This window comes from Pholcus phalangioides, unplaced genomic scaffold (assembly GCF_987345545.1).
Source record: "Pholcus phalangioides strain wild (caught in Gottingen) unplaced genomic scaffold, Ppha-v1.0 ptg000013l_1, whole genome shotgun sequence".
In the NCBI taxonomy this organism is placed as follows: Eukaryota; Metazoa; Arthropoda; class Arachnida; order Araneae; family Pholcidae; genus Pholcus; species Pholcus phalangioides.
In genome coordinates this window covers 38,149,924-38,164,045 of record NW_028301606.1, presented here as the reverse complement: position 1 = coordinate 38,164,045, position 14,122 = coordinate 38,149,924, and the positions used below count along the sequence as shown (strand labels likewise).

General features: G+C 35.1%; 1 protein-coding gene across 1 annotated transcript in view; it reads left to right on the top strand.

Annotated features, from left to right (window-relative positions):
- The window catches only part of LOC149079080 (uncharacterized), an 85,221-nt gene extending 72,005 nt beyond the window's left edge, over positions 1-13,216 (top strand). The window contains exons 4-5 of the mRNA XM_089241365.1: positions 4,216-4,236; positions 11,050-13,216. Coding sequence (XP_089097491.1) covers positions 4,216-4,236; positions 11,050-11,171 — 143 coding nt within the window. The 3' untranslated portion in view covers positions 11,172-13,216. The remainder of the gene's footprint in view (positions 1-4,215; positions 4,237-11,049) is intronic.
- Positions 13,217-14,122: the final 906 nt, after the last annotated feature.

The window sequence follows — 14,122 nt, the reverse complement described above, 5'->3', positions numbered from 1 at the left end:
TTGTGTAATAAATATTATTTTGAAATTTTTTAAGGACTCATTTAGAACTAAAATGACCTAGCAAAAATTTTCGATAATAATTATTTCTTTTTTTCATAATTTGGCACTGAAACTTTTAAATACTACCATATACAGTGAAAGCCCCATTCAACGTACTGTGCACACCAAGAATAATTATCATCATATCGGGAGCATCAGCATCATCACGTGCTACCTAAATTATGCTGTTGTCAACATGTCATCTTTTGATCGTTGGTGCTTGCACCAGCAGAAAATGCACTTCTAAGTATTTCTTCCCCACAAGTAATTACGACAGAATCCTGCCCCCCATCCTCCAGCAGGATTCTAGCCTGAGATCTTTGACAGGCCCCAGGCCATACTTTTTTCCGGACCACTGTGACTTTATAGTGCAAAAGCGAAGAAAAGTGTGTGTCCTAAAACGTACCGTAATTACGCATGGGCTCACTCAGGCGCGGCCCGGAGCCTCAGAAGTGTATGATGATAATGAGTTATAGTTTTTGAGAGTAAATACATTGGCTGGCAGGTATTTCCAGTCGGGTAGGGGAGGGTTGTCCAAAAAATCATTTTCGTCAATGAATAAAAATACTCAGAATCTATCATTAGATATTCTTGGAAGGTGTTTACGAAAAAGCAAAGTCATATAAATTTGTCTACCCCAGTTCACGTGAGACTTATTCTGGAAGTAGGAAAATATAACTGAATTGGCGAAAACTAGCCAATGCTGTCAACTTTCTGGAGGGTTGAGACGAATTCTGGCGACAGAACCGAAAGACTTGTTGAAAAGTTTGAAAAGAAAATGACACGCATTTTGTTTTTGTTTGTTTGACGCTCATTATGGTGACAAAAATATTCTTGTTTATGAGAAAGAAATTGAATTAGTCTTGGATACGGTAATAGGGTCACGAAATTCATTTCAAACACCAAAACTAAAGCGTTAACACACGGTGAAACAAATTCAGAACAACACACGAGCAAATACAACGCCTCAGAAAAAGTCAACACAAAAAGTCACTTTTTTATAGTGTTAATAGTAAAAGAAAAAAAGAAGGTTGTTTTTTATGTGTTTTCATTGGCAACGTCAGTAAGTTATGAATCTGGGTGAATGCGAACAAATGAATGCCCTCACGCATAGCAAAAAGCGCATTCACAAGGAGAAGGACTTTGAAAAAAAGGGTAATTCTCCCCATTTTGTTTTCCACGAATATGGGTAATTTATGGATCCCCGCATTTTACTAACTGTGGCTGATCTTTTTTTTATTATTATTACTATGGATTCTGTCAAAGGAGGGGGGGGGTATATCACACTCGGTGAAAAAAAAAATAACAAATTGGGTATCGGTGGAATAGGTGTGTTTCCTAAAAATCTGGGGCAAGAGCTCGAACGCAATAATGATCTATTTGCGTGGGAAATCACAATTTCAGTCAAACAAGATCCTGAACAACGTTAATGATAGAGCGTGCATGTCATGTGCTCCTTGGCGACAAGTGGGAGGATACCCGCCGCCAAAAGTAATTGCGGGGGCATTTAAAGACAGGCTGTGAATCGAATCCATCACGTGATAAGATAGCAGCCCTACATATATGTATATTGTCACGTGATACCCAACATTTTCGGGAAGCGTTATTATTATTACATGTGATCATCTCTCGTACAGTGCTTCCTTATTATGATTTCTGCCGTCTTTCAATCCGTCTTTCTTTGTTCTCGTGTTCGCTATAACAAGGCGTCCGTCGATAGTACGCGATCGATAGTGAATGTTCACACGATTGATGGAAGACGATGATTGATCCTTGATGCTTGGGAATTACTTCCCGTTCATCTTGCCACAATTACAATTAGAAGACGCTTTCCATTGGTGGAGATCATTTCTGTGTCAGTGACGTTTCGTACCTAGGAATTACATAACCGAAAACCGATGCACTATCAAATGGCAAAAAAATATCATGGTCTAAAATTTATATGGGACCATATCAGCAGATCCCGGAGGATTCAGGTGCATGTAGAGCTCTGGGACAATTGGGTCTGGTGCTGTATGATTTTCGAGAGCGAGTATGTGAATTAATAGTCAGTATTTTCAGCCAGGTAACGGACCCCTTCAAACCACAATTTTGCCAAAGGGTCCATGATACTGTTTAGATGATGTTACGCGGGATCAGTCTGGTTTTCTAATTTTTTAGTCCCGATTCCGTTATCTCCGACGACCTTTCTTAGTACTTTTCTATAAAATTGTACTGGAGTGAACAGTTTGGTGATGAAGTATTGTCTGGTGCTTTCATGACCGGCGTTTAATGATTTATAACCGGCTTCCGGGTTATTAGGCCATGGTCTAAGGCATTTCCTTTCTGCTTTTCATCCACAAGGGGAGGTTAAACGGAATAAGGTCTCCACGACAAGACAGAAAAATTTCTATGAAAAGCCATTTTTATGTAAAATTTTAAGCAAAATTCATGTAAAATATTAGAACGATTGCAAAAATTCCGATGAATGAAATGTTTTATTACTTTCACAGTACATTTAACTAATAATGATGCAGGTTATGAACCAAAATTTAAAGTATCGTATGATATGCTCATAAGTTACAAGCAAATCTGTTTTGATGTTCGTTGAATTTTTTGAAATTTCATTCAACATATCGTGCATAAAACAACATAATTATAAAAATAAGTATGGTAGACTTTAGACCTCCCTTCGAAACCGTTTAACAATATGTAGCAAAATATCATATTAAAATTTTTGTGATGATACAGTCGATAGTTTTTAGAACTCATGCTTCAAACTCAAGTAAAATGTCGAAAAAATATTATTTTTTGTAAAACGCGTTTAAATTTTTTTTAAACAGTTTACAAAAACAAATTCAAAGATTATTAAAAACACAACACTAAATTGGGGTTGGCCCTAAGCGACATATAAACAAAACAAGGCCATGTTCATGCAAGCCCATTTGAAAGATGTCTCATGGCTCAGTGGTCAAGATATCTGGCTCCCCAATCTCGAAGACCTGGGCTCAATTTCCGGCATGGGAATATAACTTATTTGTTACCTCTCCGATACATTTACAGCAATCCACCTGTTTCCAACATTTCAAAAATATGTATAACATATTCTCAAACCCAATATGAAGATTTTCCCCTTATGGTCCAGTGCTCACTGTCAAAATATGTTGTCTTCTTAAACCCAATTCGAAGAAGTCCCATTTGATCCAGTGGTCAACCAAAACCACGTTCTGGTGAAATCATTGAATGAAGAGAGTCATTCATGTACTCGTATTTTTCTTGCCAAGAGGCTATCGTGAGTTCGAATTTACTCAGACTTCCTATAACCCCGGTGTATGAAATAGATTTTTAAAATATATTCGATATCGGCCGGTCGTCCACTGGAAGCTACCACAAGCGAAAACAAGTCGCGGAACAAGTCACGTGTATGCGTGAGACTACTATAGCAGTCATGCGCATACACCACGCGACTTGTTTTCGCTCGTGGTAGCTTCCAGTGGGCGACTGGTCTTAGTATATGTTTGTGCATCTTGAAATGGTGGAGATCATTCACCATTCAATCGATCACTGATCATTTTTGTCGCACCAAGGTCATTTTCTGCACACGAGTGCTAGTTATTGCCGATTCCGCGAACGGCCGCCTTTTTTATACTCACCGAGAGGTTGGTGCTCTAGCCCCTCGATGCGGGATTCCCTGAGGCAGCAATCTTTTTCTGTGGCCGTAAAGTCGTTTCTGTTGTACCCCTGTGGGATGGAGGTATGATGGTAATTTGAATAGTAGGAGTCATTCCTATGGTACGTTTAAATAAACATACTCGCTTTGACCACGAGGTAATAAATACGCTGGTATAATGTGTTTTTTATTTTTTTTATTTTAATCCTTTCTTATAATTTTCTTCTTTTCTTTTCTTCTTATTTTCTTTTCTTATTTTCATTCGTTTCTTCTTCCTTTCGTCTTTCCTCCACCTACGCACAACCCGTTTGCGATCCCCGCAACACAGCCTTCTGTCGTGCTACCTAAATGTTTGATGCTTGTTCGCCGGCTTTGTGATTGCGTCTTCCTACTATATTTAAAAAATCAATAAAATTTCCATCAATAAATCAGTTTTTAAAATCATTTATCAAAAATGCATTTCGATCTAAGATTACAATTTTATTACTTATACGAATTTAAGACAATTATTTTTCTGTTTTTTGCAGGTATACAGGGACCTTGGATAGGTAAGAACAATACTGACCAAAATTTTTAGCAATTCTTTCATGTCATTGATATGAGATTAATATTATGACAGTAATTAAAAAAATATTATTTACCTATTTCCATTGGCAGAGAGAGAGAGAGAGAGAATTAATATACATGGGCTTTTCAATTTAGTAGGTTCAGCAATTTTGTAACAATACTGTTAAAATTTTTTCTGACATAAAAGCGTATTTTAAAAGCATTTCCATTTCTGTGAGCAGGGAAATAAAAATTTACAGAAAGCTCCAAAACGTAATCCGTTTACATTAGTATAATTGATTTTGAGTGAAATGGGTGTTTTTTTCCAAAATACTTGGTCCTATCTTACAATATCATGTGTGCAAAGTGAAATTAGAAACAAACAAAAATTAGAGAATGTAAGTCATTGCTGCGCATCTTTGAAAAAAGAACAATAAATTATTCCTGTAAAAATTATTAAAAGCAAATAATTCTTACTCACGATGGCATCTAATGGATATGGCGTGATGCAAATCCTCCTCGGTTGTTTTTTTCTTCCCGCCGCAAAACATTAAGCAAATTAATGATTTAATGCACCATCGTGCCTTTGATGTTGCCTCACCGATATCCTCATCATCATCGTGAACATGAATGATTTGAGCTTGTAATGTCGGGTTTTAGTCCGCGGATCTTACGTTTCAATTAATGCTGGTGTATTCAATCATTTAAGCTATTAGACTGGCTTTTACATGTTTTTTATTATAAATTTTTTTTCATTATTATGATTTTTATTTTCGCATTCAGTAAATCTGTTTATATATTTTGTAACAAAAATCTGTAGTTCATTATATGTTTGATGCTTGAATTAAAAATATATATTTTTTTAATACGATGTAAACGGAATATCTTTTTAATGCAAACGTCTATCTTTCAATTCCAAGAATATTTACTTCATTATAAGTTTCTAAGAAATATTGAGAATTTTTTAGTAATTTGGGATTATTTTCCAGAAGCGTGTAATCGCATGTAAAAGTAATATTTATTTTTCAGTCACAATTAAATCTTATCTTATTGAAATTCATTGAAGTAAAAGGATTTACAAAATATTTTCCATCAAATTCAAAACCGTTTTTCAATATAGCCGTGGTTATTTAAATCGACGTATGAAATATATACAGGATGAAATGAAAGTGATTTGAGTTGAGTTTTCGTTGAAAAATTTTTATGCTTTAGCAATTCAATGTCATTGCTGATCGGCTGAAAAACCGGAATTTCATTTTTTTTTACCAATCAGCAACGACGTTCCATTTTTAGTGCATAAAAATTCTAGCCCTAAGAGCTCTTGTCAGAGGCGGAAATTGCAAAAACCAGTCTGAAGCGGGATTGGAATAGCGAAGAAAACATCTATTCGAAAATTATGAAATATGCAAAACCATGCCTTAAAATTTTGAAAATATGCTCTATCACTTAAAAATAGCGAAATATGCAAAAAGACATAGAAATTCGAACCCTAGTTGTGAGTATTGTGTGCCCGCTAACGTATTTATGTAGGCAGAGTTATGAGTATTTCTAATAGTACTGCCATCTATCATCCATAGTTTGAAGGGAAAATCATAAATGCTTGAATTTTTTTTCACATTATGAAAGTATCGTGTTGAATATCTGCTGGTTCTCTGAACTATATGTTGATGTAATGGATAATAGAAATAATACAGAAACAGAGGTAAATGAAGAAGTGTATAACAATCCTCTGAACGCGGAATCAAACACAAATAACGCATACGCAATTAAGTCTATTGATGAGGTAAAGTCCTTGAGTAAGCCAAATTTACCAAAGGGTAATAATAATTCCAACTCATCAGCTGTTCTTAATGAAATTTTACAATTTAATGACATACTCAACACTATGTTGAGTGCCGCTGGAATATCTAGTGAAAAAATAAGTCAAATAAATAAAGCTTTGATTGACATTCTTTCACAGCCCAACAATTAGCACAACAAGAAATATCTATACCAGGCCATTACATATTAGGGCCTGGAATGCTAATGGTCTCAAAGACAACTTAAGGGAATTAAAAGAAGAATTATTCAATTATCAAGTAGATATCTTACTTCTATCAGAAACATGGTTATTGCCCTCACAAAAAATCAAAACTAATGGTTACACTGGCGTCAGAAAAGATCGATTACATGGTAGGGGGGAGTAGCTGTATATATGTGAAGTCTGATATTCCATTTCAAGAATTACAACTCCCTCCTTCCACTCAAATGGAATCTACTGCTGTCACTGTTTACATAGATAGAACACCCATTTCTTTCTGTGCAATGTATAAGCCCCCCAATAATTGCATAGATATTTTCTTACTAAAACACTTATTCAGAATAGGGTTTCCAATTTTTGTAGGGGATGATTGGAATAGTAAAAACGATCTATTCTTTAGTAAAAAATCCAACAGATGTGGTCGAATGTTGAGAAAATTCTGCCTTGATAATTTCCTAAATATACATTCATCCACTACACCAACACATGTACCACCTCAAAATAGATAATCAACCTGATGTAATCGATTTTGGCACCTCCAAAAATATTCTCTTTGACGTTCAAACTTACATAAAATCAATTCTCAGCTCACCGCACAATCCGGTGTTTTTTAATAATGGATTTTCTTCGCTCTTGCACCAGGAGAACAATTAAACGTATTAATTGGGACATGTATAGACAAATTTTGGAAACAAATCAAACAGCGGGGCTGACCCTGAACAACGCTCAGGATATAGATGAGGCGGTATCACAATTAACACAAATAATACAAACTGCATTAAATGATTCATCTACAGAAGTGCTACAGCCTGAAAACAAACATGGACTTTCTAGAGAAATCATGCAAAAGATTAGACACAAAAACAAAATACTTACTAATTGGCAGCGCTTTCGTAGACGTTCAGACAAAATTACACTAAATCGTCTCAATCGTGAGATTAAAGAAGAAGTGCAAAATTTTGTAAATGGTAGGTTTATCAAATTTGTAGAGAATGCTACCTCAAAAAATGGAAACATATGGAAAGCATGGAATCTTTGCAAACCTGGTGGTACTCGTATAATCAATAAAATACAAGGCCTTAATGGTCTGGTTTTTTCAGCAGAGGAAATATCTGAAGCCTTTGCTACCACCTATGAAAAACAATTTACACCCAATCACGTACAACCGTTAACGACTCAAGTTGAGCTCCGTCGTAGAGTTGCTCGTTATACACACTTTCACATTAATAATAATATTTCCAGTTTTGAACCCACAGACTTGGCTGAAGTCACTGACATTATAAACAAATTAAACAACAGAAAAGCTAGTGGCTATGATGGTATAAGTAACAAAGCTCCCAAAAATCTGCCTTGTCATATTATTTTGACATTCACGAACATTATTAACGCAGCATCAAAATTTAACCACTTTCCAAAGATATGGAAACATTCACTCATTAGAACAATACCCAAATCAGGAACTGACCCGTTACTTCCTGAATCGTTCAGGCCAATTAGCCTTTTATTTAATTGTTCGAAAGTCTTCGAGAGGATTTTAGCTCCTAGATTTCAAAAATATCTGGATGACAATAACATAATTCGAAAAGAACAACATGGCTTTAGACAGGAACCATCTTGTGTCACTCAATTGATTAGGGTGACTGAATATATAATCGATGCATTCAACCATTCTGATTATGTGGTGGCCGCCTTTTTGGATATTAAAATGGCCTTCGATAAATGTGACCACCCCACTTTACTAGCCAAAATGATTGATCTCAATTTTCCCCCACACTTTATACTTTTCTTCTACAGTTATTTGATCGGCAGAACATTCCAGGTAAAAATAGGGGATTCTAATTCATCTGTTAAGAACATCAAAGCATCAGTACCACAGGGTAGTGTTTTGGGTCCACAGTTGTTTTTAATATACATCAATGATTTTCCATCTCCTCAAGTGGGGTATACTTGCCTTGTTTGCCGATGATGCGGCTATACTATGTGATAACCGAAACTCCTCCAAGGTCCTGGAAAATCTGCAGGAAACCACAGAATAAATTATGGACTGGTGCAAGAGGTCGGACATTGTATTGAACCATGAAAAAACACAATTCATATGGTTTACTAGAAAACATAGTATACCGAATAGGCATTTATATATATAGGTAATCACCAGATCAGTCCGGTTAGAAAAATAAAATACCTGGGATGCATTTTAAATAAAACAATGTCATTTTTACCGCACATTAATTATGTACGTAATAAAACAAACAATGTAATGGGTGCTCTTAACAAAATTTCATTCCCTCCGGCTAAGCTATCTATTAAAAATAAAAATTCTTTTATTTAAGTAAATACTTCGCCCTATGATGCTTTATGCCTCACCTGCATGGGCCCATGCATGCAAAACCAATATTAAAATCTTGCAAACTGGACAAAATAAAATTCTAAGGAGATTTTTTGAATGCACCTTGGTTCATCAGAAATCTTAATATTCGCCAAGATCTGGGCATTCCTCATATATTCAAATATATCAAAGAAATTAATAAAAATCAATTTGAGAGAATGAAAAATTCCAGCCATCAACATATCAAAGATTTGGTTGATTATAGTTCAGCACCTACACCAAAAACATCGGCTCGAACAGTGTATAGGAGACCCCAACAGATTTTCCACCTCCCTTGGGAGGAGATTGGATAATGCAGGAATAACTTGGAAGCCTCCTAGGCTATAATTAGGACTGTAAATATTATATATATATACGCTTATTCTGTACTAACGTGGCACCTATTTTAATCGCATTTATCTATTTGGCACCTATTTATTCACTTTTTTGAGCATCTAATTATCGTATTTAATTAACACCTTGCACATACGGAAATTACTATAAGGCACATACATTGGAACTTAGAAAAAAAAAAGCCACCCGGACGAATGACAATTATTTTGATAAGTGTATAAATTAAAGCTTTGGATTATAACCACCATTCTTTTATTCTGATTGAGTTCACTTTGACGCATGCAGTTACCACTAAGATAAATGTGTGGGTTGGACCTCTCTCCATCCGGCAGTGACGTGTCATCGAAGAGTTGTGGTGGCATTTTCTTAGTGATTTATCTGCATTCGGGCTAAATTCTGTGGAGCTATGACCATCACCTGGATTTGACTATGCTTTCTTTCCCACACAAAACACACACACGTACACACTAATTATCTAACAAAACTGACAGTCTATTTTTTTTCCCTCCTTCTTCATAGGCCTTACTGGGCACGTTCGTAACCCCACAATCAGCCAACAGCTGGGCATGGGGGGTAACAATTTGATTCTGTTCTGTTCTGTTACATAAATATGTGTATGATGGCAGAAATTCAATAAATTTCAGAATTTGTGGAACTTTTCAATAGTTTTGGGACCCCCACCCCCGTTTGATTCAGGGGTCCAGGAGGTATCCAAATCTATTATATATTCAAGTAACTCCCACAAAGAATACTTTTTTCAACTTCATTTCAGTTGAATCGCGTGCGTTAGTTAACTCTTATTGGGTTGATTGAAAACCAACTCGAGATAGATAATTTCAATTATCTTTTCTAATATTTTTTTTTCTTTTTACATTTGAATAAAGTGTGGCTTTTAAAAGCCTGTGACTTCGTTATTATCAATACAACTGCAATATAGAAACATAGGAAGGAAATACAAAACAAATCCTGATATATAAAATGTTTGAGGTTATTTATTATTATTATTTTGAATGTTCTGATATCAAGAGATCACCAAAAATACTTAAAAACAGTAAAATAAACAAACTAAAAATGGCATGTTTCTTGTACTGATGTCGTTCGTCTGTTAAAAATAGTGTTTAAGCAGGGATACGCGTCACGGAGTAGTTCCGAGACCACACCCACTGAGCCAAGACGGCAAGGTCGACTTGAAAGGGATTAAATAGTCCTTACTATACAGGGTGTCCTGTAAGTGCTAATGCAGTCTTTATTTCATCAACCGTTCGTCGCAGAGGTATAGTTTCAGTTTGAAAAATGCTAAAAAGGCGTTGTAAAATTACCCTGTACCAGTGTTGAAAGTAAAAAATACAGTGCATTAAAAAATAAAAAAAAATCTAAATTGTCATGCGGTCTCCTGTCCTCTAACTTCCAATTAGAAGGTTTGCCCTGTCTGTCCTGAGGCCAACAAAAGAAATTCAAATTTCTAAGTGCAAGATTATCTGAGATAGTCGAATTCAAAATTCGCAGAAAGTTGTTAAAGTACAGCATAACTGAGGGGAAAATAGCGTTGTGTGTCCGTTAGTTGTTGCTTTTCTTTCATAACTTTTCTCCGATTTTTGAATTCAAATATCATAGCGAATATCGCACTTGGAAACATGGAACTTTTTCTGCTGACCTCAGGAGATACAGACCAACAATTTTCTAATTGGAAGTTAAAGCAGGAAGGGGGGACCGTGTAAAAATTAAGATTTTTTTTATTATGTGTGAAACTTTATTTCCTCTGTCAAAACTGGTACAGGATAATTTTTGAATGCCTTTTGAACATTTCATTTTTCACTTTAGAATCATACATCTACGACGCACGGTTGGTGAGATAAAGTCCATATTAGCACTTACAGGACACCCTGTATAGCAATGAGTAAGTACCGAAGTATTTCCTAAATCCTTTCAATCCAATAAATAACTAAATGAGGTATGGATCTGATAACAAAAAGTTCATATACAAAAGTTATTTCAAAAATTTGATAATTTCATTGTTTAAAAATGGTCTTTTTATGTTTCCCCATATGACTGATGAGCTATATTTCAATATTTCAGATGCTCCTCACAGTCTTTCGGCAGCGGCTGAATCGACGTATCACCAACATGCATTGAAACGAACGATTATGGCAAGCTTGTCCTTACTCCATCTACTACTCATAATATCCGGCATCCGCTGACGTTCTGATGTAACAATCGCTGGGTTCGAACGACAAGTCAACGTACAAGAAACTCTTTTTTCTATGAGAAATGGTTTCATGAGGGGGAAAAAAATTCGAATGCAAATACGTACGTAAAAATTCAAGATTGAAGGCCGGTATTTATTCCTCCCACGCAAGCATGGAGCTCTACATATCTCGGAAAAGGCATTTTTCCAATTTACGTGTGTTTTCTCGTGTCAAATGTTTCCGGAATATCGATTCATAAATTATTTAAATGTGATTGAGAAAGAAATCAAACAACGTTTTAGAAATTATCTGATACAGTCAAACTCGGTTATAACGACCTCGGTTTTAACGTCAATAGTTGGTGGTCTGAATTGATTCTCATAGAGAAATATGCTAATTCACCTTGCTTATAACGTCGATAAAAAGAAATCATTTCGGATATAACGACAGATTTATATATAATGACAGTTTCCGTTCCACACACGCAATGACGTTTTCCCAAGAAACTCATAAGATTAGAACCGATTACATTCAGAGAATGTTCGTCTGTTCTTCTATTTATACCTAACGTTGGATAAAAGATTTATTACAATGGCATTACGGTGCTCATAGACATGGCCACTAAGGAATTTCCGTATTTTACCGCATACGGACATTTTCTTATAAAAATGTCCCGTTTTTTCAATGAGCTTGCTTTAAAAGCTTTGCTAGAATCAAGAATGCAGTAAAATGCATAATTTTTGAATTGTATTATATTCAATATATGGCTATGAAAAAATTCATTTCACATTATTTGCCGTGTTCTTTTTTTTCTGAGAAATACATTTTAGCAGACCTGCTGTATCAGTGTATTTTTCGCCAAAGGTTATTCATAAGCAATATTAGGCAATTTCACAGGCATTCAGCAATGAGTTTTGTGAGAATCGGTGATGTCCATCTCGATCGAATCACTTCGATCACCTCACTAAGTGAAACTCTATAATGCATGAAATTTTGGAAACTTATATATGATAATATTATATATATAACAATAAATTTTCAAGAAAACTTCGACTAAGAAGCGGGTAAAACCAGGCCATTTTTCAAAAAGTCGGGATGGAGAAAAAAACGGGAAAAAAGGAACTGTCGCGGAAAATACGGGGTAAAACTTTGCGCACATGGTCCTCTAATACTGTGCTGAATTTTTTTAGTGATTTGTAAAATCACCCCTCCCGACAGCTTTCGAATGCGGTCACTCTGATCACAAAGAAATAAAAAAACTTCTGAAAAATAAAAGCCTCCCAACCTCTCCGCTAATTGTAAGTACAGATGACTGGATACCAAGCGAAGATAATTGGAAAGAAAAGTCACATTCCTCTGTGGGGGAATCGAACCACCAACTTCGCACTTTCCGGGCAAGTTTTCTACCATTAATCTACCAGGGACGGGCATCTTGTTCCCTAAAAACACTGTGTTCCTTTGGATTGAACGAGACTGCGCAATAAACAGCCTAACTCAGCAGCAGCTCGTAATGAATCGTTCACCGTTTCGTTCTGTGTCGCCATCTGGAGCCTTATTTCGTTACGAGCTGAGGCTGAGTTGGGCTGTCTTGCTCAGTCTTGTTCAACCCATAGGAACACAGTGTTCTTAGGAAACAAAATGTCTTTCCTCTGTAGAATAATGGTAGAACCCGAGCCCGGAAAATGCTAGGTTGACGGTTCGATTCCCCACGGAGGAATATGACTTTTCTTTCCAATCATCTTTTCACTTAGCATCCATTCAACTGTACTTCGTAAAAGCCTAATTAAAATTTTCGTCGAAAAGGGTTGTAACGACAAAATTTTACAGAATCTTCGTTATCGGTATAACCGAGTTTGAATGGGGTTTTTTTTTTCTTCACTGACCGAGTTTGATTCTTTTTTTTAATTTGTTAATTATAAGAATTCAAAGAAGTTCTCAAACAAGTCATAAGGCGAATCGTTGCGAAATTCTTGAAAAATTTGGTAAACTCATCGAAAATAAATCTTTTTAGAATTACAAAAGTAAAATTTATGATCATTTTCGGTATTTATGGAAAAATGCAGTGTCTCTTAGTTAATATTCAATTATTTAAATAACGATCTGTGTCATTATATGACTATAAAAAGATTATTCAGAAGAATTATTGAATTTTTAATATAGGCTATAATTTTATGAAATAAATAAATTAGAAAACATTAATTGTCTTATAATATATTATTATTGCGTAAGTGAGAGAATTAATATCTTTGTAAGAAAAACAATCCCTAAAAATAAATCCGAATGATTTCAGTATTAAATTGAATTCAATGGTCCATTTCATTAATGTCGATGATAATCCTTTCATTATTACCAACTTTGCAATATCGATAATAATTATCAGAATGAACAATTTGTTTTTGGTTTTTCGAGATTAATTCGGTGTTTTTTGCTAGAGTTTTTATAAAACTATTCGATGCAATTTTTTGAAGCGAACTTTTTGTGCTTTTTTTCTATGTATAATGTTCCGAATTTAATCATTTAAATATGACATCCATAGAGCTTTTATACTCTCACGATCCGACAATTATTCCATATCATTCGAGAAAATAAAATGTATTCCAAATCGGTGTAAATTGATAACATAATAATTAAAAATATCTTAAATGAATAATGAGCTGGATGTATACTAAAATATTGTAGCTCATAAATTTTGAATATACGCAGAGTCTTGAATGTCATTTTATAATAGACCAAAAGCATATCACCAATTATTATAATGCGTTTCGCCCTGTGATATCAAATTTATGTGATTTTTGCCAATGTAAATACGTAATTGTAAGTTCCATGGTCTTTCTGTGCTTATTTTTCGATTAAGCTCGTATTAAAGAAACGTTTAATGTAAGTGTGACTGAAGCTTTTGAGAGTCTCTTTGCATTTGGAAATTGCATTTTGAAGTTTTGTGATGACGAAGAAATAGATACTAA